Source organism: Scyliorhinus canicula, chromosome 3, assembly GCF_902713615.1.
Source record: "Scyliorhinus canicula chromosome 3, sScyCan1.1, whole genome shotgun sequence".
In the NCBI taxonomy this organism is placed as follows: domain Eukaryota; kingdom Metazoa; phylum Chordata; class Chondrichthyes; order Carcharhiniformes; family Scyliorhinidae; genus Scyliorhinus; species Scyliorhinus canicula.
The window spans coordinates 189,423,604-189,451,065 of record NC_052148.1 but is presented as its reverse complement, the minus strand read 5'-3'; the positions used below and the strand labels follow the sequence as shown (position 1 = coordinate 189,451,065).

At 45.5% G+C, this 27,462-nt stretch overlaps 1 protein-coding gene across 10 annotated transcripts in view; it reads left to right on the top strand.

Moving 5' to 3' along the window:
• The window catches only part of npy1r (neuropeptide Y receptor Y1), a 216,482-nt gene extending 197,040 nt beyond the window's left edge, over window positions 1-19,442 (top strand). For all 10 annotated transcript variants that reach the window (XM_038791905.1, XM_038791903.1, XM_038791902.1 and 7 more), the window contains one exon: window positions 17,712-19,442. In XM_038791905.1, the coding sequence (XP_038647833.1) occupies window positions 17,712-18,128 (417 nt within the window). In that variant the 3' untranslated portion in view covers window positions 18,129-19,442. The remainder of the gene's footprint in view (window positions 1-17,711) is intronic.
• Window positions 19,443-27,462: the final 8,020 nt, after the last annotated feature.

The following is a 27,462-nucleotide window of genomic DNA, read 5'->3' as shown; positions in this document are numbered from 1 at the left end:
CTTCTGCACTGTAAATTCGATGATTCTATGATCTTTCCTCAGATGAGGACACCAAATCTGTACACAATACTCAAGGTGTGGCCTCACCAATGTACTATACAATTGCTGTAAAACATAGTGGGCAGCACGGTAGCATGGTGGTTAGCATAAATGCTTCACAGCTCCAGGGTCCCAGGTTCAGTTCCCGGCTGGGTCACTGTCTGTGTGGAATCTGCACGTCCTCCCCGTGTGTGCGTGGGTTTCCTCCGGGTGCTCCGGGTTCCTCCCACAGTCCAAAGATGTGCGGGTTAGGTGGATTGGCCATGCTAAATTGCCCGTAGTGTCCTAAAAAGTAAGGTTAAGGGGGGGGTTGTTGGGTTACGGGTATAGGGTGGATAAGTGGGTTTGAGTAGGGTGACCATTGCTCGGCACAACATCGAGGGCCGAAGGGCCTGTTCTGTGCTGTACTGTTCTATGTTCTATGTTCTATCTCCATTCCTGGAATCAAATCCTCTCGCTGTGAAGGTCAACGTACCATTTGCCTTCTTTACTGCCTGCTGTACCTGTGCGCTTACTTTCACTGACAGATGCATAATGACACCAAGGTCTCGCTGAGTATCCACCTCTCTCAATTTACACACATTCAAATAATAATTTGCCTTCCTATTTTTGCTACCGAAGCGGATAACTTCACATTTATCCACAATTTACTGCATCTGCCATGCGTGTGCCCACTCACTCAGCATGTCCAAATCCTGCTGAAGCATCTCTGCATTTTCCTCACAGCTCACCCTCCCACCCTCCTTTGTATCATCTGCAAATTTGGAGATAATAAATTCAGTTCCCTCCTCCAGATCATTAATATATAACGTGAACAGTTGGGGTCCCGGCACAGATCCCTGCGGTACCCCACTAGTCACAGATTGCCAATCAGAAAAAAAACATTTATTCCAACTTTTTGCTTCCTGTCTGCTAACCAGCTTTCTATGCATCTCAAGCCACTACCTGTAATCCCATGCACTTTAACTTTACACATTAATCTTCTATGCAAGACCTTGTCGAAAGCCTTCTGCAAGTCTAAATAAACCACATCCACCGGTTCTCCCTGGTCAACTCTACTAGTTACGTCTGCAAAGAATTCTAGTAGATTTGTCAAGCATGATTTTCCTTTTGTAAATCCATGCTGACTTTGCCTGATTACACCACTGCTTTCCAAATGCTGTGCGATGAAATCCTTGATAATGACACCAGCAACTTCCCTACAACCGACATTAGGCACACTGGTCCATAGTTCCCTGTTTTCTCTCTGCCTCCCTTTTTGAACAGTGGGGTCACATTCCCTACCATCTAATCTGCAGGAACCATTCCAGTGTCCAAAGAATTTTGGAAAATGACCACCAATGGATCTACCATTTCTAGGGCCACTTCCTCAAGTACTCTGGGAGGAAAATTATTAGGCCCTGGAGATTTGTCCGCCCTCAATCCCATTAATTTCCAAAAGAAACATTGTTTTTACTAATACTAATTTCTTTCAGCTCCTCATTAAAACTTGTGTTTCTCAGAACTTCCGATACATTATTCATGTCTTCCTTTGTGAAGACAGAAGCAAAGTATGAATTTAGTTCCTCAGTTATTTCTTTCTTCCGTTATGAATTCCCCGTTTCCGACTGTAAGGGGTCGACATTCGTTTTTATCAATCTATTTCTCTTTCTATATCGAGAAATACTTTCAGTCAGTTCTTATGTCCCCCGCCAGTTTATTTTGAAATTATATTTTCCCCTTCTTAATCAATCCCTTGGTCTGCCTTTGCTAAGTTTTAAACTGTTCCCAATCCTCTGGGCTATTGCTTTTTGTTGCTAATTTGTAACACTCTTCTTTGAATCAAATACTATCTTTAACTTCCCTTGTAAGCCATGGTTTGACCACAGTGCCCTGTCTACTCTTGTGCCAAATCAGAATCAAGAACTTTTGGAGTTTACTGATTCGTTCCTTGAATGCCTGCCATTCTCTATCCGCTGTCCTTCCTTTCAGTAATGTTTCCCAGTCCATCGTAACCAGCTTATGCCTCATACCATCATAGTTACCTTTATTGGGGTTCAGGACCCTGGTCTCCGAATCAACTACCTCACTTTTCACCTTGATAAAGAATTCTACCATATTATGGTCACTCATCCCCAAGGGTTCTCTCACAACTAGATTGCCAACTAATCCTTTCTCATTGCACAACACCCAGTCCAAGATGGCCTGTTCCCTTGTTGGTTCCTCAATATATTGGTCCAGAAAACCATCCTGTATACACTCCAGAAAGTACTCCTCTATTGTACTGTGACTAATTTGAGTCACCCAATCTATATACAGATTAAAGTGACCCATAATCACAGATGTTTCTTTTTGCATGCTCCCAGCATGCACTGCTTCACCAGGAGCATGAAGCAATATGAATTCTACCTTCCTTGTTGCTCTGTCAGACATTTTCAGGGTATTAAAGATATCCAGCATAAACGGGTGCGGAGACATGTTGTAGCCTTCGCCTCATTGATCGCCCGAAGACGGATCCTGATGGGTTGGCGAGCAACCTCTCCACCCTGTGCCCTGGCATGGCGGGGAAATCTGTTGGAATTCTTGACTCTTGAGAAGGTTAAGTTTGAACTGAGGGGCAGGACAGAGGGGTTCTACAATTCATGAGCATTATTCATTATGCATTTCCAAGAACTGGATAACATTGAACATTAGTTGGGGGGGGTGGGAGGGAGGGCTGGGGGGGGGTGGGGGGGGGGGGGGGGCGATGGGTGTTAATGGGAGCTATGGGGGATTCCTGATTCCTTTTTGTCAGTTGTTTATATGAACATGTGGGCGAATGTTTTGGGTTTAGTGGGAGGATGGGATCGTTGTTATTGATATGGGGATTGACATATTTGTTACTGATTATTGTTTATTGTTGGTGGGTGTAAATTTGGGAGTAAATGCAAAAAAGGAGAATAAAGAAATATATTTTTTTTAAATCCAGCATAAAAGGGCACACCATTTTAAAAAATCAACTGTATTTTATAAAGCCACAAAGGAGTCCACACCGAGTAGTTCCCCGACCCCTTAACAGGGGAGCTCGTCTTCTACAGGATTCACGGGTAAGTTTATTTGTTCCCATCCCGTAAGATACTTGCGGATTATAACATCCCTCCACCCCACCCCTTCCCCCAAAATCTGAAGAATCCTCGGACATCTGTGGGGAAGGAGGGTGCTGGACTCTCTTTGCGTCTGGCTGGATGTTACGCATCCAAGGTGCCATATCGGGCAGTGTGAACCTGGAAAGCGAAATTCCGCTTTGAATGTCGTGGTGGTTACTTCTCCGGTGGCTGTCAAACTATTAACTCCCCATCAGAGATTTCCAATGCTTGAGTTTCCATTTCTGAATCGGTGTCCACTACCTCAATCATCTTGGCGTCTTGACCATCTTGGGGTCCCATGACAGGCTGCTGTAACATCAGAAGTGGCTGAATAGAATCATAGAATTTACATTGCAGAAGGAGGCCTTTTGGCCCATTGAGTCTGCACTGCCCTGGGAAAGAGCACCCTACTTAAGCCCACGCCACCATCCAATTCCCGTAACCCAGCAACCCCATCCGATCTTTTGGACACTAAGGGATAATTTATCATGATCAATCCACCTAACCTGCACATCTTTGGACTGTGGGTAGAAACTGGAGCACCTGGAGGAAATCCACGCAGACACAGGGAGAAAGGGCAAACTCCACGCAGATGGCCGCCGAAGGTTGGAATTGAATGCAGGTCCCTGGAGCTGTGGAACAGCAGTGCTAACCACTGTGCCACCATGCCGATCCTCAGAGCCAATTGTCTGCCTGCTTCACATGAGGAATGAAGGCATTGCGTTCCCGATGAAGCTTTCGAAGAAGTGGTTGCCTGGACCAAATATGATCAAGGTGCTTTTGCATGATCCGACCTTGAACATAGAACATAGAACAGTACAGCACAGAACAGGCCCTTCGGCCCTGTTTGTCAAAGCTTTGACAAAGGGTCATCTGGAGTCGAAACGTTAGCTCTTTTCTATCCCTACAGATGCTGCCAGACCTGCTGAGATTTTCCAGCATTTTCTCTTTGGCCCCATAGCAGTATACCATCCTCCACACTAAATTCAGACAGTTTGGATGAAAACACTCATAACGCGCCTGGTAGCTGTTGATGCTGACCTCCCTACAACACAAATGTATTGAACCTTTGCGAGAACAGGGTGATGTGGTGCGAGTTGATAAAGGCAAATGGCTCAGTGCATCGGCCTTTGCTATCTGGGTCCATGGGCGATGTTCGAAAGAATATTCAAGGCAGCCCATCTCTGGATCCTCATGGAGGCAATGGGCGGGTTCGCCATTGTGGTGATATGCATCACTGTAAATACACAAGGGGTTAATGTAACACTGTTTTCCCCATTATGCCTGCACAAGAGCTCCTCATGAGGGAGCCATCTACTCTAATGAGTTTCCTTACCCTTTCTCCATTTTCTTTAATAATCCGATCTGACATATAATTTAATCTTGCAGTAAATTTGAACTGTTGTGTTTAACATTGCAGTGAATGAGCAAGAAAAACTCATTTGATTTGGATTGCCTTATTCACTGTAGCAGACAATTGTTGTGACTTGAGACTTGAATATCTAACAGAACTGATTACAATCTCTGCCAACTCTCTTGACTTGGAGTGGCATGAGAAAGAAAAACAGAACAACAAACCTTTGACTTTCACGGCAAAATGGAAATTCTCTGCTCCTGCTTTTTTGCAATGGAGAGTTGCAGTGCCAAAATATTGTAAGTGACAAATTTGATATGTTTTGATTTTACAAAATACTGATTTCTTTTTTCATTTTGAAATTGAAATTTGTTTAATAGAATACTGCACAGTACTTAAATTATTTTGCTTAGATTCGATTAACTGAGGAGTATGTAATTAGAAACCGTGCTGTCACAGAATACTGTGAGAAAATGAACTTGAAAAACAGAAGTAAATAATTTTATTCAAGCGTTCATGAAAGCAGTAAATAACTCAATTAGTTGCTTAAAAGTAAATTGCATCTTGAGGAATCAGTGGGAAGCCAGAGCTTCACCTCAAGAGTTACTGTAATCTTTATTTTTTTTTCACTTTCTAAAATCAATTTATATCATTTCAGTGGGGGGAGTAATTCAGTTTGTAATCACAATTAATCCTGTGCAATTCTTTTTTAAGAACTCTCATGAATGAATGAGATTTATAAAACCACCAGTAGAGAAATTCAACTGTCAGATGTTTCCATTGCAACATGGTGGTATGATACGTTCAGAGACAATGATTTGGACCCAGATTTGAATTAAGCCTTGGTCTTCATCTGCATGGACCTGGTGAACTGTGGACACCACTGGTGCCTCAGCAATTCAGACCAACTCTGAAGAGGTCAGGAGGTGAAATAGGGTGGGGTGCGTGTGTCAGCAAAAGCTTGCAGGACCTTTAGAGAGCCAGGAGACAAATGCCGACAGGAACTAGTTCCGTAGGAATTAAACAATGAAAACATGTGTCCCTTTTTGTAGGTGGCATAAAGTGCTCCTTTTTCAAAAAAATGTTTTGACTGGAATTTAGTTAAATATTTATATAGGTGCAACAGGTGATTAAGAAGGCAAATGGAATTTTGTCCTTCATTGCTAGAGGGATGGAGTTTAAGACTAGGGAGGTTATGCTGCAATTGTATAAGGTGTTAGTGAGGCCACACCTGGAGTATTGTGTTCAGTTTTGGTCTCCTTACCTGAGAAAGGACGTACTGGCCCTCCAGGGTGTGCAGAGGAGATTCACTAGGTTAATCCCAGAGCTGAAGGGGTTGGATTATGAGGAGAGGTTGAGTAGACTGGGACTGTACATGTTGGAATTTAGAAGGATGAGGGGGGATCTTATAGAAACACATAAAATTATGAAGGGAATAGATAGGATAGAAGCGGGCAGGTTGTTTCCACTGGCGGGTGAAAGCAGAACAAGGGGGCATAGCCTCAAAATGCGGGGAAGTAGATTTAGGACTGAGTTTAGGAGGAACTTCTTCACCCAAAAGGTTGTGAATCTATGGAATTCCTTGCCCAGTGAAGCAGTTGAGGCTCCTTCATTAAATGCTTTTAAGATAGAGATAGATAGTTTTTTGAAGAATAAAGGGATTAAGAATTATGGTGTTTGGGCCGGAAAGTGGAGCTGAGTCCACAAAAGATCAGCCATGATCTCATTGAATGGTGGAGCAGGCTCGAGGGGCCAGGTGGCCTACTCCTGCTCCTAGTTCTTATGTCCTTATTTATTATTTTTATATATATATATATATATATATATATATATATATATACAAGACAGTGCCATTGGCAAATATATAAACAAAGAAACTAGGCAACAATAGTTGCATTTACATCTATAAAATTGTTGTCACTTTGCCTATGACCAAGATTCCCATGCATGTATTCTGTTATTTACATTCATATTTAAAGCCAGTGTCAAAACTCTTGATTTTTTAAATATGTGCTCTCATTTTGATATAGGGAGTCCTAATCCCCTATTGTGTTCTTGTGGGAGGTTAGGATAATCCGCCTCCCCTTTTTCCATGTGTGTGGGGGGGGGGGGGGGGTCTGTGTGTGTCCCCCCTCCCTCGACTAATGGCCTCCTTCCCCGTCTCTCATCTGCTGCACGCAAGCTCCCTTCTGACCCGGCGGTGCTCCTGGCCCACCTTCCCTTTCTGCCCCACCCCACCCTCATTAGTTGTTGGTTGTGAACAAGTCCTCAAAGAGGTTCGTGAACTTCTTCCAAGTGTCATGAAATTTCTCGGACCCCTAACTTCAGGAATTCGGCCAGGTCTGAGAGCCACACCGAGGCCCTGGGTGGCACTGCCGACATCCAGGTTAGCAGGCGTTTCCGCCTGTTGATCAGTGAGGTGAAGGCCAGAGCGTTTGCCCATTCCCTGTCCAGAGCACTGGATGCTCTGACACTTCGAAGACTGCCACAGAAGGGCCCGGCTCCATCTCTACCCCCACAACTTTGAACATGGCCTCTTAAAGGCCGCCCAGAGTCTGGGGCAAGACCAGAACATGTGAGTGTGGTGGGCCAGATCTCCCTGACACTGCTTGTACATACCCTCCACCTCTGGGGCAAACCCGCTGATGTATATCTCAGTAAGGTGTGCTCTGTGAACCACCTGAGTTGCGTCAGGCTAAGACCAGCGCAGCAGAAGGTGGAATTGATCTTGTGTAGTGCCTCAATCCAGAGTCCTCCCCATATCGCCATGCCCAACTCCACCCCCCGTTTCCATCTGGCCTCGTCCAGTGGGGTCTGATGTGTTGGGTAAGCTGGGTCTACGAGGACTGCGTTTACCATAGCAGCGAGAGAGACAGGCTTCCAACACTTGAAGAAATGCAACTCGATTTTATTGAACTCTTAACTATCATACACACTTTAACTGTGGGTTGACACTATGCTGACTTGACTGGAGACCTGAGGCTAGCCTGACCAGACTATCTTACTACCACATGGTGTATGTTCTAGTTGCTGCTCATGAGCTCTGACTGTCTCAGAGGCTGGATCCCGAGAAAGCGGGAAAACTAGTGCCCTCTGGCTTTATAGTGGTCGTGTTCTGTCTGGTGATTGGCTGCTGTGTTCTGTGTGTTTACTGGTCATCCTGTGTGTCAATCACTGCCTGTCTGCACACCATCATATACCTGTGTGTATATTATGACATCTCCCCCCCTTTATTTTTTACTTCTAAAAAAATGTGCAGGTCAATAAATAGTGAGTGTGTGTGTACAGGGACCTGACTATATATGAAGTATGTTAACGCATTTACATGGGAAGGTGTCTAGTGCAGATAGAGAGCAGATAACAAATTGGGAAAAAAAACAATATGTACAGATATATAAACGGATCACAAGGTAATGCAACATGCAGTCTATAAATTCAGGTTGACAGCCTCAAGGGTGGGTCTGGGGCCGCCTGCACTTGAACAGGTGGAACTGCCGCCAATGTAGAGGTTGGTAAAATAACTGGCAGATCGGTGGCCTCGTGGAAGGGCGCATCCTGAGGAACCAGCATGCGAGGCGGGACATCACGTTCAGGTGGCGGGCGTGGAAGTAGCCTCTGTGCCCGCCTAAGGAGGTCGTGGGTAGCATGTTCAGTGAGGTGGTCACACCGCAGGTTAGGATTGCTGAGGGAGATAGGGAATGGGTGACCAAAAGGCAGAGAAAGAGCAGGACGGCAGTGCAGGTGTCCCCTGCATTCATCTCCCTCCAAAACAGGTATACCGTTTTGGATACTGTTGGGGGAGATGTCTCATCTGGGGATGGCAGTAGCAGCCAGGCTCATAGCACCGTGGCTGGCTCTGCTGCACAGAAGGGCGGGAAAAAGACTGGCAGGGCTATAGTCACAGGGGATTCAATTGTAAGGGGAGTAGACAGGCGTTTCTGTGGTCGAAAGCGAGACTCCCGAATGGTATGTTGCCTCCCGAATGGTATGTTGCCTCCCGGGTGCTCGGGTCAGGGATGTCTCTGATCGGCTGCAGGACATACTGAAGGGGGAAGGTTAACAGCCAGTTGTCGTGGTGCATATAGGCACTAACGATATAGGTAAAAAAAGGGATGAGGTCCTACAATCAGAATTTAGGGAGTTAGGAGATAAGTTAAAAAGTAGGACCTCAAAGGTAGTAATCTCAGGATTACTACCAGTGCCACGGGACAGTCAGAGTAGAAATCAAGAATAGTCAGAATGAATACGTGGCTTGAGAGATGGTGCAGGGGGGAGGGGTTCAGATTTTTGGGACATTGGAACCGGTTCTGGGGGCGGTGGGACCATTACAAACCGAATGGTCTACACCTGGGCAGGACTGCAACCAATGTCCTAGGGGGTGCTTTTGCTAACACTGTTGGGGAGGTTTTAAATTAATGTGGCAGGGGGATGGGAACCAGATTAGGAAGTTAGAGGTCAGTAAAGAAGCGGCAACTAATGCCAGGAAGGTATGAGATAATAAACTCAACGTGACTAGGGGGAAGAGTAGACAGGGAAGAGTTGATGAACGCAAAGGGACAGGTGGTCTGAGGTGCATTTGTTTTAATGCGAGAAGTGTAGCAGGTAAGGCAGATGAATTTAGGGCTTGGATTAGTACCTTGGAATATGATGTTATTGGTATTGCTGAGACTTGGTTGAGGCAAGGGCAGGACTGGCAACTAAATATCCCAGGGTATAGATGCTTCAGGAGGAATAGAGAGGGAGGTAGAAGGGGGGGAGGAGATGCATTACTCGTCAGAGATGATATCACAGCTGTGATTAAGGAGGGCACGATGGAGGATTCGAGCACTGAGGCAATATGGGTGGAGCTAAGAAATAGGAAGGGTGCAGTAACATTGTTGGGACTTTACTACAGGCCTCCCAAAAGCGAGCATGAAGTAGAGGTACAAATATGCAGACAGATTATAGAAAAATGTCGGAGTAATAGGGTGGTTGTGATGGGAGATTTTAACTTCCCCAACATTGAATGGGATTCGTGTAGTGTTGGAGGCGTAGATGGAGCAGAGTTTGTAAGGAGCATCCAGGAGCGTTTTTTAGAGCAGTATGTAAATAGTCCAACTCGGGAGGGGGCCATACTGGACCTGGTATTGGCGAATGATCCCGGCCAGGTTGTTGATGTTTCAGTCGGTGATTAATTTGGGAATAGCGATCACAATTCCGTAAGTTTTAGAATACTCATGGACAAGGACAAGAGTGGTCCGAAAGGAAGAGTGCTAAATTGGGGAAAGGCAGAGTATAACAAAATTCGGCAGGAGCTAGGGAATATGGATTGGGAGCAGCTGTTTAAGGGTAAATCCACATTTGAAATGTGGGAGTCTTTCAAGGAAAGGTTGATTAGAGTGCAGGACAGACATGTCCCTGTGAAAATGAGAGATAGAAATGGCAAGATTAGGGAACCATGGATGACGGGTGAAACTGTGAGACTAGCTAAGATGAAAAAGGAAGCATTTATAAGATCGAGGCAACTCAAAACTGATGAAGCTTTGGAGGAATCGGGAAAGTAGGATGAATCTCAAACGCACAATAAAGAGGGATAAAAAGGGTCATGAAATATCTTTGGCTAACAGGGTTAAGGAAAATCCCAAAGCCTTTTATTCATATGTAAGGAGCAAGAGGGTAACTAGAGAAAGGATTGGCCCACTCAAAGACAAAAGAGGGAATTTATGCGTAGACTCAGAGGAAATGGGTGAGATTCTTAATGAGTACTTTGCATCGGTATTCACAAAGGAGTGGGACAAGATGGATGTTGAGGCTAGGGATGGATGTTTAAATACTCTAGGTCAAGTTGTCATACAGAAGGGGGAAATTTTGGATATTCTAAAAGACATTAAGGTGGACAAGTCCCCAGGACCGGATGGGATCTATCCCAGGTTGCTGAGGGAAGCGAGGGTCGAAATAGCTGGGGCCTTAACAGATATCTTTACAGCATCCTTGAGCACGGGTGAGGGTACCGGAGGACTGGAGAATTGCTAATGTTGTCCCTTTGTTTAAGAAGGGTAGCAGGGAAAATCCAGGGAATTACAGACCTGTGAGCTTGACGTCAGTGGTAGGCAAACTGTTGGAGAAGATACTGAGGGTTAGGATCTATTCACATATGGAAGAAAATAGACTTATCAGTGATGGGCAGCATGGTTTTGTGCAGGAAGGTCATGCCTTACAAACCTAATAGAATTATTTGAGGAAGTGACAAAGTTAATTGATGAGGGAAGGGCTGTAGCTGTCACATACATGGACTTTAGTAAGGCGTTTGATAAGGTTTCCCATGGCAGGTTTTTGGAAAAGGTGAAGTTGTATGGGGTTCAGGGTGTACTAGCTAGATGGATAAAGAACTGGCTGGGTAACAGGAGACAGAGAGTTGTGGTGGAAGGGAGTGTCTCAAAATGGAGAGTGCTCGGACCACTGTTGTTTGTGATCTACATAAATGACCTGGAGGAAGGTATAGGTGTTCTGATTAGCAAGTTTGCAGATGATACAAAGATTAGTGGAGGTGCAGATAGTGAGGAGGACTGTCAGAGAATACAACAAAATATAGATAGATTGGAGGTTTGGGCAGAGAAATGGCAGATGGAGTTCAATCCAGGCAAATGTGAGGTGATGCATTTTGGAATATCAAATTCAAGAGCGGACGATATAGTCAATGGAAGGGTCCTGGGGAAAATTGATGTACAGAGAGATCTGGGAGTTCAGGTCCATTGTACCCTGAAGGTGGCAATGCAGGTTGATAGAGTGGTCAAGAAGGCATACAGCATGCTTTTCTTCATCGGACGGGGTATTGAGTACAAGAGTCGGCAGGTCATGTTACAGTTGTATAGGACTTTGGTTAAGCCACATTTGGAATACTGCGTGCAGTTCTGGTCGCCACATCACCAGAAGGATGTGGATGCTTTGGAGAGGGTGCAGAGGAGGTTCACTAGGATATTGGCTGGTATGGAGGGGGCTAGCTATGAAGAAAGGTTGAGTAGATTAGGATTGTTTTCATTGGAAAGACGGAGGTTGAGGTCTACAAAATTATGAGAGGTATGGACAGGGTGGATAGCAACAAGCTTTTTCCAAGAGTGGGGGTGTCAGTTACAAGGGGTCACGATTTCAAAGTGAGAGGGGGAAAGTTTAAGGGAGATGTGCGTGGAAAGTTTTTTACGCAGAGGGTGGTGGGTGCCTGAAACGCTTTACCAGCGGAGGTGGTAGAGGTGGGCACGATCGCATCATTTACGAGGCATCTAGACGGGTATATATGAACGGGCGGGAAAAGAGGGAAGTAGACCTTGGAAAATAGGAGACAGGTTTAGATAAAGGATTTGGATCGGTGCACGCTGGGAGGGCCGAAGGGCCTGTTCCTGTGCTGTAATTTTCTTTGTTCTTTGTTCTATTACGCCGAAGAAAGGAGCCATCAGGCATGCAAACGAGGAACAATCTCGGGGCCACTTACTTAACCACCACAGCTGTGACTGACCAGCCACCGTCAGGTAGCTGAACACGAACTTGTCCAGCAGGGACCAGAGCAGGGAGATCTGTGGCGTAGGCGTTATACGCCGACTTGCATTGGGCCCGAGACAGTTGCATTCTCTGCAGGACCGGGAAGTTGTCAAGGTCCGGAATGTAGATAGCCGGCACCGTCGTTCGCAGCGTGCGGTTCATTAGGAGCTGCGCTGGGAACAGGCCAGGTTCCCAGGCTAACAGCGTCAGGTTGAAATCCGAACCCGCGTCAGCAGCTTTGCACAACAGTCTTTTAATGATGTGGACCCCCTTTTCAGTCTTCCCATTCGACTGGGGTAGTGGGGGCTTGAAGTGATGTGCATAAAATTGTACAGTCGGGCAAAATCCGTCCACTCCTGGCTGAAGAAGCAAGGGCCATTATCAGTCATAACTGTAAGTGGAATGCCATGCCGGGCAAAAATCTCCTTGCATGCCTTGATTATCGTTGCTGCCGTGAGGTCAGTAAGTCTGACCACCTCGGGGTAGTTGGAAAAGTAGTCCACTAGGAGGACATAGTCTCAGCCCTTTGCATGAAAGAGGTCAACACCAACTTTTGACCATGGGGAGGGCACCAGTTCATGTGGCTGTAGAGTCTCTTTAGGCTGAGCCAGCTGGAACCTTTGACACTTTGGGCAATTGAGGACCGTGTTGTCAATATCTTGGCTGATGTCTGGCCAATATACTGCCTCTCGGGCTCGACGGCGACACTTTTCAACCCCCAGTTGACCCTCGTGGATTTGGCCGAGGACAAGCTCTCGCATGCTCTGTGGGATTACTATCCTGTCCAGCTTCATTAGTATGCTGCCCACTACCGCTAGATCGTCCTTTACATTATAAAACTGGGGGCACTGCCCCTTTTTCCAATCATCCATGAGATGTCGCATGACCCGCTGGAGTATAGGATCCCGTAACTTGTAACTATCATACATACTTTAACTGTGGGTTGACACTATGCTGACTTGACTGGAGACCTGAGGCTAACCTGACCAGGCTATCTTACTACCACATGGTGTATGTTCTAGTTGCTGCTCACGAGCACTGACTGTCTCAGAGGCTGGATCCCGAGAGAGCAGGAAAACTAGTGCCCTCTGGCTTCATTGTGGTCGTGTGCTGTCTATTGATTGGCTGCTGTGTTCTTTGTGTTCACTGGTCATCCTGTGTGTCAATCACTGCCTGTCTGTGCACCATCATATACCTGTGTGTATATTATGACAGGGTCGTGACCTTTCCTCGAAGTTATCTGCAAATGACGCCACATTTGTCGTCCACCCCACCAGTCCAGCCCTACCATTATATCCAAGAGTGTGTGTCCGGGTAGCTGGGGGAACATTCCTGTCTCCTTACGGAGAAAGTCTCGCATCCAGACCCAGTCCGCTTCTGGCTCCTTCTGCCACCCTCTCACCTTACCACGTTTGCTGCCCAGTGGTAGAATAGGAGGTTCGGTAAGGCCAGGCCTCCCACATGCCGTCCTTACTGTAAGATAGTCTTACATATCCTAGGGAATCCCTCCCCTCCCCCCAGACAAGGGCCAAAAGGTCACGGACCACCTCTGTAGCCACGCCCAGGAGGTACTCAAAAGTCGTTCAGATTTTCCAAGGCCAGTGCTGCCTCCTCACCGACACAGCAGCTGTTACTATCTCCTGAGGTGTGCACGCCCCACAACAGGGTAAGGCGGGAAGCCTCGGAGTCTGACATGGAGCCGACTGTAATCACCGCCTCTCAGCCTGAAAATGCCGGTCTCCTTGCGTTTCTGGCCTCCAGATCCAGCACAATTGATGCCCACAAGGCAGCCCAGGGCAAAATGGACTAAGGACCAGGCTCCTCCAGCCATCAAAATTGATGATGTGTCAGATTTGGTGGGGGAGGGGTGTTATAACTTAACCGGAGGCCATGGGGTTTGGACCATTAGGTTCCCCAGAATACAATCTTCCCCGATGAGGTGGGGGAGGGGGTCAAATCCTTAACCAGGGAAGCCTTGACATAAAACCTTGGCCCAACGGGCGCTGGGAGACCCTTCAGGGAGTAGTGAGCATAGGTAAGTCTTATGAAACCTTTTTGTTCCAATCTAACATTGCTTCCTCGTGGTCGCTTGCCTTAATCTTACAGTTATATAAACAAGATATTTTGAGTAAAATGAACAAGAGAAACATTGATTTTTTTTGGAAAAGTTTCCAAAATATGCTTTTATGATCCAGCAATAAACGTTTTCTAAAACTCAACGTCAAAGCTGCATCTTTCAGTATGCTTAAACTTGTGACAGTGATTTATATGAGAGGTTTGGAGGGTGGAACAAAGCAATTGAGAATTGGCTGTTTGATAATGGAATGCTGCCAAATCACTGGGTTCTTTGACAATTGGTTACTGTTCTCAAGTCTGGCTGCATTGAAGAGGGAGGAGGAGAGCAAAGCATGAGAGAAATGAGAGAACAGCCAGAAAACAGAGATAAATAGTAGCCATGAAAAGGGAAGAGCAAGAGGAACCTCGGTGATGCAGTAGGATTGTACAGTCTTGAAACTAGTATCAAATTAAATCCAATCAGGTGTCATGACTGTCTCATGACTTTATTTTGTGACCATCTCCCACTGTCTCTGACTGCTTGATTGCAGTGGTCTGCAAGCAGACAAATATTGTGTTCCCCAGTACTAACGTCCTCCAGCATGAAGAGAGAGAAAGTGATGAATGAGGTATGGAAAATGCAGGCAAGGGAAAGAAGGAATGAGATAAGAATTACTCTGCTCACAGTTATAAACGTGCTTGCGAAGATTTCTGCTGGTTTTCAATCCTAGTAAGAAGTCTTACAACACCAGGTTAAAGTCCAACAGGTTTGTTTCAAACACGAGCTTTCGGAGCACGGCTCCTTCTTCAGGTGAATGGAAAGGCTTGTTCCAGAAATGTTTATATAGACACAGTCAGAGATGCCCCGGAATGCGAGCACCTGCAGGCAATCAAATCATCAAAGATGCAGAGAGAGAGGTAACTCCAGGTTAAAGAGGTGTGAATTGTCCCAAGCCAGTTCAGTCGGTAGGCCTCTTCAAGTCCAGGCTTGTTGGTGGGGGCCGAATGTAATGCGACATGAATCCCAGATCCCGGTTGAGTCCGCATTCATGCGTGCGGAACTTAGCTATAAGTTTTTGCTCAGCAATTTTGCGTTGTCGCGTCTCCTGAAGAAGAGGAGCTTCCATTCACCTGAAGAAGGAGCCGTGCTCCGAAAGCTCGTGTTTGAAACAAACCTGTTGGACTTTAACCTGGTGTTGTAAGACTTCTTACTGTGCTCACCCCAGTCCAACGCCGGCATCTCCACATCATTCAATCCTAGTGACATCCTAAACACACAAAAAGGAAATGCTTATGGTTTGAAGATGTAGATTGTTACCGTACAGAGAGATCAGGGGAACCCTCATCCCACAGGGAACATAGAGAGGAAGAAAGAAAGTAAATAATGAAACAAATGGACAAGGAAATGGAGAGGATTTCAAGTCCTTGTACCATTTTAACAATGGTTACTAATTTCAACTGATTATCCTCTATGCTTCCTTACACAATTTATACTTTAAAATATATTGGGTCACATATGTGGGATGTTTCCAAGGTGTAATCTGATCAAGCAATTTAATTAATGCAGTAAGCAGTGTGAACTTAAATTGTTTTAATTGTCACATAAATCAGTTCAAGGTATTTATGGAACCATAGAATCCATAAAATTGTAGATTTTTGCGGTGTTGTTCAACCCAGGGCAGCACGGTAGCATGGTGGTTAGCATAAATGCTTCACAGCTCCAGGGTCCCAGGTTCGATTCCCGGCTGGGTCACTGTCTGTGTGGAGTCTGCACGTCCTCCCCGTGTGTGCGTGGGTTTCCTCCGGGTGCTCCGGTTTCCTCCCACAGTCCAAAGATGTGCAGGTTAGGTGGATTGGCCATGCTAAATTGCCCGTAGTGTCCTAAAAAAGTAAGGTTAAGAGGGGGGGGGGGGGGTTGTTGGGTTACGGGTATAGGGTGGATACGTGGGTTTGAGTAGGGTGATCATTGCTCGGCACAACATCGAGGGCCGAAGGGCCTGTTCTGTGTTGTACTGTTCTATCTAACCTATGTGCTTAACTCACTGGTGCTGCTTAATTCTGGCCTGATTGGTCAGGCCTCTGGGACATGATTTGCCTGAAGCAACAGCAGTATATGGTAATACAGTCTGATTGGTTTAATAGTCAGGCATGGCTTATATATGTAGCATTACACTTATTATGACATAGACTATAAACTCGGTGGGATGATTTTACTCAGTGACGGGTTTTCTTTTGCTGACAGTAACTTGACCTGTGTCTGGGCAGTGACGCTGTGGTTAGCATTGCTGGCTCATGGCGCTGGCTCACTCTCCGTATGAAGTTTTCACATTCTCCCCATGTCTGCATGGGTCTTACCTCCCACAACCCAAAAGGATGGGTTGGGTAGGTGAATTGGCCACGCTAAATTGCCCCTTAGTTGGAAAAAAAAGAATTGTATCATTATTAGATGTTGATGATCACACTGAACAGTCACCGCCTTTATTTTGCCCATTTCCTTTAACCTTTAAGAAGCCTTACAACACCAGGTTAAAGTCCAACAGGTTTGTTTCAAATCACTAGCTTTCAGAACACTGCTTCTTCCTCAGGTGAATGAAGAGGTGGGTTCCAGAAACATATATATAGGCAAAGTCAAAGATTCAAGACGCTACTTTGAATGCGAGTCTTTGCAGTTAATTAAGTCTTTACAGGTCCAGATGGAGCAACTGGACAGAGGGATAATCACACGTTAAAGAGGTGTGAATTGTTTCAAGCCAGGACAGTTGGTAGGAGAGTGAATGTAATGCGACATGAATCCAAGATCCCGATTTTTGATCTAAATTCCATTGTAAGTAAAGCGGAAATTGGCTATAAGTTTCTGCTCGGCGATTCTGTGTTGTCGCGCTGATTCTGTCCTGAAGGCCACCTTAGAGAACGCTTACCCGAAGATCAGAAGCTGACTGCCCTTGACTGCTGAAGTGTTCCCTGACTGGAAGGGAACATTCCTGCCTGGTGATTGTCATGCGATGTCCGTTCATTCGTTGTCGCAGCATCTGCATGGTCTCGCCAATGTACCACACTTCGGGACATCCTTTTCTGCAGCGCATGAGGTAGACAATGTTGGCCGAGTCGTACGAGTATGTACCACATACCTGGTGGGTCATGTTCTCACGTGTAATGGTGGTACCAATGTCGATGATCTGGCATGTCTTGCAAAGATTGCCATGGCAAGGTTGTGTGGTGTCGTGGTCGCTGTTCTGAAGGCTGGGTAGTTTGCTGCCAACAGTTGTTTGTTTGAGGTTGCACAGTTGTTTGAAGGCAAGCAGTGGGGGTGTGGGGATGACTTTGGCAAGATGTTCATCTTCATCGATGACGAGTTGAAGGCTGCGAAGAATATGTCGTAGTTTCTCTGCTCCAGGGAAGTACTGGAATCCAGCACAGATTGTTGGATAGTAACCAGGAGTGGAGAACCTTGCTGATGTTTCCTTCCATAGCTTGATATGACCCAGTCTGTGTGGCTTAGCTTGCAGTACATTAGCCAATGATGGGGGAGCTTTGTGATTACTGTAAGTTTAGCTGATTTCCAGAAAAGAAAATTGTATTACAATGAGCTCATGCATGAATGTCTAAATATAACCTGAAAATGATCTTGCTTTTTTTTCCTTCAAAAGATATATGTACGCCTAAGGAGGAGAAACAACATGATGGACAAGATGAGAGAGAATAAATACAGGGCAGATGAAAACAGAAGAATCACAATTATGCTAATCTCCATTGTGGTAGCATTTGCAGTCTGCTGGCTGCCCCTCAACATTTTCAATGCTGTTTTTGATTGGAACTATGAGGCCATTACTATTTGCCATCACAACCTGGTTTTCTCCATATGTCATCTGGCAGCCATGCTGTCAACCTGTACAAACCCCATCTTTTATGGGTTCCTCAATAAAAACTTTCAGAGGGACTTGCGTTCAATTCTCCATTACTGCAAATGTAGCCCCAGAGAGGAGGACTATGAAGCAATTGCCATGTCAACCATGCAGACGGAGATTTCCAAGAGCTCTCTGAAACAAACAACACAGATTGCTTGAGATGAATTGATTCCAGAATCCTGCTCCGACAGAATAAACAGCAATTGGTTCACCTGGCTGAAGCAACCAAGCATCAGAAAAGATCATTCCATTATACTGACAAAGAGTCACACTTAAATTATGAGTTTAAGGACCATGAGATTTTAGTCGAATTTTTAAATAGGAAATTCCTCCTAACTTGATTTTTGATCTAAATTCCATTGTAAGTAAAGCTGTCCTTGCTCTGGAGAAGACTTTACAAGAACATTTGCTGGCATACAGAAATTTCACTCCTGACTACTTTTAACTCTTTATTTGCACTTGGGATAAGGGAGACTTGGGCAACACCCCACTATATTGCCTACCTCTAGTTGCCCGTCGGTAACTTTAGTTAAATTATATTTAAGCTGCATGTGTTTTAGTTTCAAAAGTGTCTGAAAGTATAAAGTTCACAGTGATGGTCTTTTCAACCAAATTGTGAGAGGAGGAATGACGTGGAAGTTTTTAGCTTTTCTTCTAGGCAGGGCCATTCTGAACCTATGTGCCTCCAGCAGCAGAGAACTGGAAGGATTGTATTGTTTCTTTTGAGCAGACAGTTCATGATGGAAATGTAAAGGAGGGGAATGTATTTCAGAAAGCACTTAATTTTACAAGTAACGTGTCTTTCCTTGTGCAAGTTTACTGCTATTATGTACTGTAATAGGTCCACAAGGCCGAAGTCCCTTCAACGGAATCCCTTTTATTAACAAAACCAACAGCAGTACGACCATGTGCATTCAGCTTGCTGTCTACACTGGGTGTGCGGAGGATCTGACACTCCCTGTTATGTACAAAGAAGAGGTTCCCTGATTGGTGCACTAATCAAGGAACTCATATTCCAATTGGCCAACCTCAAAGGCCTGGTCTAAGTCATGAAGAAAAAATTGCAGTTTGTTCCAATAAGTTTAATAATTTTGTGTGATAACCATTGTCTCTTTGCCAGTAAATTGTGTAATGATATTGCCAGTATTGTTATGTTCGTGTAAATGTGATGCATGAAAATGATTGGAAAGGAATACTGTATTAGTTAATATTTTTCAATAAGAGCTACTTAATAAGGGTTAACATACCACTGCCAGAACAAACCAGACTTACATTGACGCAAAGAGGAAAAAAATATCTGACAGTGAAACGGTGCCAAAGCATGATGCACCAAAATTAAGTTTATTTTGTTAGATTTATGTGTGATTACATGACTCACGGGAAGGTTGTTTTACGATGTTCTCTTATTGGAGAGTACTCAGTATACCCAAGCCTGTACATGTTTGATGTTAATATATTGATAGGTGAAAGCTGTACAGGAATCAATATTTTTTGATTGTATTACTGCAATTCTCAGAGACACTTAAAAAAGCAAAGGGCAAAATCTATTGAAAATCCCAGGAGCGGGAGATCAGGCACTTGATTGTGCGGGAGGTGAGATGGCAGCTTCCTGATGGTGAGATGAAAATTGGGAAGGAAATTGGAGGATTTTCTTTTTTCATTTTGAAGTACCCAATTCGTTTTTTCCAATTAAGGGGCAATCCACCTATCCTGCACATCTTTGGGTTGTGGGGGCGAAACCCACACAAACACGGGGAGAATGGGCAAACTCCACACGGACAGTAACCCAGAGCCGGGATCGAACCTGGGACCTCGGCACAGTGAGGCAGCAGTGCTATGCACTGCGCCACCGTGCTGCCCTGGAAATTGGAGGATTCAAGGTTGATTATAATTCCCAATGGTAACCAGAGGGAACCTTTATATATGCGTACTCACTAAAACACAAGGTTGCAAGATTATATTTTTACAATTAAATCAGCAGCAAACAAATGGCTTCGGATTCGCAACTGGTTAAAGGAGACAATGCAGCAGGCGAGATAGACTTCATCGATTTGGAGTGAGTAGGAACTGATTTTCTTGTATAGAAAACAATATTGGACTGGGGAGAGGAGGCTGAGTGGGTTAATTGAGCACGGATGGCAGCTGTGCAAAGCAGTTGTGCATAGTTTTCCGAGGAAGGGTGGCATCTGTGCTGGGTGTTCAGGGCATGGCTTTCCGAGGGAGGGTGGCATCTGTGATGGGAGGTCAGGGCATGGCTTTCTGAGGGAGGGTGGCAGCTGTCCAAGGAGGTCGGAACATAGCTGTCCTAGTGAGGGAGGTCAGATTGTGGTGGACATAAGAAGAATGGTAGGGAGCAGAGGGAGGGAGCTGAATGACAGAACAAAGGTCAATCTCTATTGAAGGTAGCTCAAGCATGATAGAGTGGCGATCAAGAATGGTTAAGGCCGGGTCAATGGTGAGGTTGAGAATAGTGGTAACTGAGGACAGGTCAAGGGTGATGAAGGGAGGGGTGGAGATTCAGCTGGCAGGTTCATGGTGGCATGGACCAGCTTGAGGGTGATATGGGGCAGCTCTAGATCGATCGATAGAATCAAGGGTGATGGTGGGTGGCTCGAGGATCACAAATGGTTAATGGAGTGAAGGTTGAGGGTGTTGAAGGTAAGATCAAAGGTGACCGAGGGGAGTGCAGGGTGGTGGCATGCAGCTTCAGTGTCAAGAATGGGAATATCTAGATACATAGGTGTGACAGATGCAAATGGTAGCTGGAGACCAGGTCAAGGAGGGAGTACATGAGGTACTAAGAGCTCCCTGGGAACAGCCAGCAGTGGTCATAAGTTGAAAGGGATTATGTTCCTTCAATGTACAGCTGGTCTATGATCATCAAAAATGAATCCTGCAACTGTGTGCTTGCTTCCAGGGAGCTCTCATTCTCATTCACGCTATTTGCTCTCATTCAGCAAATGCAGGGATGATTCCTGAGTGACGAGACATCCTCAGAAGATCTGCCTCATGATACCTGTGCAGAACACACAAAGCCCAGCAGTGAAGAGTTATCATGCTGCTCATGTCCCAATAAGGGCAACATGCAACATTGGACTGCTGAAGGTGAGGTTTCACGACCTGCACTGCTCAGATGGAGTGCAACAGTATGCACCGTAGAATATCTCAGATCATTGTGGTTTGCTGCACCCTACATAAACCAGTGCAGCACAGTGAAGAGGAACTGCCAGCCAAAGAGATGGAAGAGCTGCATTCATCCTCAGATGATGATGAAGGGGATGATTCAGAAACTCCTGAGGTGATGCACGGTGCGGCTCCAGCTGTAGAGGCCAGGACAATGAGGCAATGAGAAATACAGGACCGTGAGACCGTCATTACAACCCAATTTCAGCCAGAGTGAGACCCTTGCCGAATCTCTTGATTTCCGCCTCAAGAAATGTCAACTGTTGAAGTACGCCCACTTCCGGCATTCCCGCTCCAGACCAACCTATAGGCCTACAATCTGTGGCAATGAACAGGGAACCCTTTAGGCTCCTGGGATCAACAAGCCTACACATTTTGACTTGGAAGGAGATTGCAAATGACTCAGTCATATCTGCTCCAATCCTGGCTCAAAACTCCATGCAGTCACCTGTAAAATAAGAATTGTCTCAGCTGCAGACATTGCTAAAGACAGCAGCTTCAGAGGGGTGATAAGGGGATAAGCTGGCTTGTCAGTGAGGCTCCAACTCCACACTGCCCCCGATCCAACAAAGGTTGACAAACGTAAAACTCACAATGTCAGAAAGCTCAGATTTTCCACCACGTTTGAGACTGAACAATAAAAGGTATGTCCGTTGTCTCCACATCAATCATCATTGATTTTCAATGAATTGCCAAACCTTTAAAAGCATCAAAACCATTAAAAGTTTCAATAATATGACCATTCAACACATATGAATAAAGCACTCCAAACTATATACTTACTCACAAATTTACAATGTCATAGCATGATTGGACACCCATGCCACATTTGTGTCATTTTGTTTTTACATTTCCTACTCCCGTAGGAAATCTACATCTCCAGCTGAGATGGCGAGAGTCTGCTGAGTGCTATGCCCCATTACCTGAAATAATCTTGGCAATTGTCATATGGTGTTCCGAGGCCTAGGGAGTGCAGGTGCACCCTCATTGTCCTCGCCTACTGTGCCATGTTTGCCTCCTGTATGCAGAGTAGTCAACACCAGGTTGTAGACATAATCACTTGGTTGACTTGACATTCCGGCCTTGCTATCTGCAACTGAACATCTGTCCTGCTGCATGGCCTAGTCAACCACCTCCTCCCCTGCAGGGCTAAATATGAGTCTGTCCGATCTTTGAACACTCCCTGAAGCTATGCACTCTTTTGTTCCAAAGACAGACAGAAGGAATGCGTATTATCTGAATGGACAGCAAACTCCTTTAAGAACTTGCAGGCCGTTAGCAGCTGATGTCACCTACCTAACAGGTGTTCTACACATGCACTCTCCTACAACTGGTACAACTATCACAGCATGAATTGGCACCCACACATACAGTCCACATCTTCCATTTGGTGCTGAGGCCTAGAACCCAAGCTGCTGTCTGGATATGTCTCCACTTGCATATCCAAATTGTTTGACACCATCATGAGTGCCACTTTGTAGTGCCTAAACCATGCCATTTATCCTTTAGGAGGTTGTTGACTTTTTGCAGCACTGGATCCAGTTTTGCCAAACTCCACTGCCACCTATGTCCAGACCAAAGGTCAGACAGGAGGCTCTCCTGATGCCATCACTGGGAAACGGGACCACAAGCCATTCCCGAATGGCCTGAAGAGGACCTGCGGGGAGTTGAATGGAGTTTTGAGTGGGGTGACAGCAGGTGACTTGGATCCACAGGTGCATTGGAGTGGCAGCAACTCCAGGGATCCAAATGTGGCAGGTGGGAAAGGCTGTCCCGAGTTCAATATCAAAATGCTATTCTCAAGACAGGCAGACTGATGTTGCTGGTGTGCAGGGAGTAGGCACCTCTCCCGGTGCTGTTTAAATATTGACCCCATGAGGTAAGACTGGCTCAGCAACTTTCTACCTGACCCCTTCCCGTACCAGCCTCCCCGGACAGGCGCCGGAATGTGGCGACTAGGGGCTTTTCACAGTAACTTCATTGAAGCCAACTCGTGACAATAAGCGATTTTCATTTTCATTTCATTTTCATTTCATACAATTGGCTGTGCAGAGCTAATTTTCTGGCCACAGCATAACTGCACATTACCAGACAGGCCTCTGAGTGGAAATCCCAGTCACTTTCAGTCCTGCTGTCACAACACTCACTGTTGCAAGAGGATTCTGCTCATAATATGCTGTTATGAACAGGTATTTGTAAGATTGGGTGATTCTCCATTTCCACTGGCAACGTCTGCCTCTGAAGCTGTACAGATTAGGAAGGTCCAACGTTTGGTCCTCTGATTATGTTGAGTTCGATGATCTCAGTCGAACAAGCCGTAAAAGCACCTGTTAGTGATGGGAAAAATCATCCAAGTTTCCTCACATTACAACAAGGACTACGTTTCAAAAAAATATCCATTGGTTAAACTGTGTTTTGGAATACCCTAAGGTATGAATACATCTCCTTCTTTCCTTCTGATCTGCTGGAAGCCTGTTTGGTTCCTCAGTCAGGCCAGGATTACATTCATGATCACTATGAGGTAGCTCATTAACATTTACCATTGCCTCATTGATGAACATACTCAAACTCTGGTATCTTAACTAAACGTAGTTAAGATACCAGAGTTTGAGTATGTAGTAGATCAACCTCTATGAATCTGTGTGTCTGTGGTACCTGTCTCTGGTCTCCTTGTAAATAACATTTGGTGATTCCTGTAGTAATGTTTGATGCAATGCATCTGTCTGTGTGGAAATCCTGAAAAACTGGAACTGTACAATGAGTCAATAAAATCAGGAGAGGAGGAGAACAACATTGGGAAATGTAGGACGTGATTTACTGGCCTCATCACTCCCGCCTTGGTGACGCAATGAGACCTCTCGCGAGATTCATCTGAGCCTCGCAAGATGTCGCGATCTGGATCTCATCCTCACTGGGTAAGATGCAGATATGCAGATTTAAATGAGCCATTAGGCTCATTTAAATATGTCTGCGCCAGATTCTCCCTGCACCCGGGGTCTAATGGCCTCCCCAGCGAGACCTGGGCCGGGCGCCATTTAGTACTTGTCCACACCTAACGGCACCTGGGGAGTTTCCCAGGCCATTGGCGACCTCTGGGTGGTCGAGGACCCCCGGCTCTCTCCCTGGCATCTGGGAACCAGGTGGCAGTGCCACATTAGCATCTTGGTAAAAATGGCATCCTGCACTGAGGAGCTCGGCTAAGTGCGGCCTCTGGGCCATTCTCCACCAGGGCACGAAATAGCAACAGGGTGACCCTGCTAATCCTGCCCAGAATGGACTCTGAATTTTTTGGTTAGATCACACCCAACGTGAATACCGGTGTGGATCTCACCCAAAACTCCAGCGAGAAACAGCCGGTCAAAGTCACATAAAATGACATTTAGAAATGTTTTGGCTGAATCGCGCCCATAATTTCAAGTAGGACCAAATATAATGCCTGTTATGTTTGTTAAATCCAAAAAGATTTTGCTACTTCCCTGGAGTAATGGGATTAGAATGGATGGAAGTATGTTTATAAGCAGAAAATATAAAATGCAATCTCTGAATGCCAATTTGGCTTTATTGGTAACAACCTACCCTCTGAGGCACAATCTTGTGGGCTCAACCCCTGCTCCTGGATGTAAACATAAATTGACATCCTAGGCTGGGACTTCAGTGAGTGGTCTCTCCAAACAAAACTATCATTTGATTTTGCTTCGTTTCCAACTGGATGACAGTTTTAATTTAGTGCTAGATGTTCGAGTCCAAGCATCCAGCCGGCAAGTATTCTAGGCTGGAATATAGGTCAAATCGAGGAAAGTAGAAGTCAAGATTCTCCATGGGGCTGTTTTCATTGGAGCAGAGGAGACTGAGGGGGCATGATTGAGATGTATAAAATTATGAGGGGTATAGATAGAGTAGATAGGAAGAAACCTTTCCTCTTAAGTGGAAGGGTCCATGACTAGGGGCACAGATTTAACATAAGAGGCAGGAGGTTTCGAGGGGATGTGAGGAAAAGCGTTTTCACCCAGAGTGTGGTGGGAGTCTGGAACTCACTGCCTGAAAGGGTGGTGGGGGCAGAGACCCTCACAACATTTAGGAATATTTAAATGTGCACTTACAATGCCAAGGCCCACGAGGCTATGGGCAAAGTGCTGGAAACTGGGATGAGAATACTTACGTGGTTGTTTTTGACTGGTGCAAATGCATGGGCCAAAGGGCCTTTTCTGCGCTGTTAACCTCTATGACCCCTCCAACTAAGCAGGAGTGGATTGAAGTGTTTGAGGAAGTCAGCACAACAGTGCACCAAAAAGTTCGAGGACCTCAGGAGGGCATTACAGGTGAGTAGCATAATGCCTACAGGTGTCAAGCCCACACTCTGACTTGTTCAGCATCCTCCTGCACAGTATCCATCAGGTTAAAACACCGAGCAGCTGCACTCATTCCCAAACATCAATACACCTCAAATCCCGATCTGAACAGCTAGAGTCACTTTATCGGCCACTGGCAAATCATGTGCACTTGTTCCATGCACTTGTTCCACCAAGAATGTGGCTGGTTCCAGGAAGCTGCAGATGTTAGCAATGACCTGCTCTGAGACTCTGAGGCCCCTGAAGCACTGGTGTTCACACATATTGGAATAACTAGTCTTCTGCCTGTAGGCCCTTGGTTGAGGGGATAACACCTCCTTCCAGATGGACCATCTTCCCTGTGGAGAGGAAGATGTTTGAGGACAAGGCAACTGGTGCTGTTGCTGATGGAACTGATGTTGGTGGTATGGCTTCTGCTATTGCCTCCCATTATGCCACACTGAAAGTTGGCTGCAGGGAAGAGTGACTGATGGTTGTCAATCCCCTGTCAAGCAGGAGCCTCTCACCTGGCCATGGCTGGAGCCCGTCCGTTGCACTGAGCAAAGCTTTCCAGGCTGTCAGTTTCAATGAAAAAGCTTTTCCCACTGTGCACTTATTTTGGTTATCTGGGAGAGTTGCTGACAGGCTGGGGAACAAGTGCCCTGTCTGGGAATGTCAGAATTCAAGCTTTCAGTTGTCTTCTGAGTTCCCTTAATTCAATTCCAGCCAGATCCAAACTGATCCCTTGGGGATACTCAAAAGAGCGTGATATAACAGCAGGGTTCTGATCCCAAATCAATTTTAGGGTATTTAACACCCACACATTGGCAAACCTGGCTGCCTTGTCCAGGAAATTTTCCAAGCGCTTGATGGATTCAGGAGATAGTATCCCATCCTGCCTCTTGATCCAGGTGCCTGTCTGAAGGGTGTCCACAATTGGGCACTGGCAGTCCTCCCCAAGACTTTCTCCACCACCATGAGGCCTTGAGTTCCCTAAAACTTCTCATCCCCGATTCACCCCCCTCCCGCACCCAATTGACTCCCACTCCCAGTATCTGATTGCATACTGATTTGTTGTTGTTGCCTTCACTGACCTGCTCTCTACCTGACTGGTAGTTCAACCTATCAGTTACGCTGGCATCCATGGAGGAAATCAAGCAATGATATCTCTGACAGGTTATTGAGATAAAACCCAAGAGGGTGTGGGGAATTCATGAATTGTGGGCTCCCCATAACTTACTGGATCAGGTGACTGGGTTTCCCCACTTGTCGGTGCTATTATTTCAGCATTTAGTCTGATTCTTTTTTTTAATATAAATTTAATTTACCCAATTATCTTTTTTCCAATTAATGGGAAAGGTAGCATGGCCAATCCACCGACCCGACAAATCAGTGGGTTGTTGGGCTGAGACCCATGCAGACAGGATCGAACCTGGGTCCTCGGTGCAGTGCTACCCACTTGCGCCACAGTGCTGCCCTTAAATTTCTGACTTAAATGTCTGATTCTTAAATAAAACTTGAGCTAAAACAATGACATTAAAAAAATATATTTTTTACATAAACATTCACAAAAATTAATTGTGCGGTCTTTTGCAATTTATTTAATATCATATTCACAATGTATAAAATTATATGTGTTGAATTGTCTTTGAAAATTACAAAATACGTGCCGCCTAATGACTTCAGAACTACTGAGTATAAATGCAACAAAAACAAATTATGGTGAGAAAATGTGTGGACAGGGATATCATATTGACAGATTTGTACAGATTATAAAAGATATGGACAGAATATTCATGATCCCAGCATAGTGGCCTAATAAGTGGTGGTGGTGGTGGGTGATGTGTTAAGTGAGTTAGTTCAACTTTGACTGCAACTGGATGCAGTGAAACTAGAAACAGGCTTCCGATACAGGAGATGGTCCAACACTGTTATATTGAACTTGCTGATTGCTGTACATAATCTGTTGTGGGTTGACACTC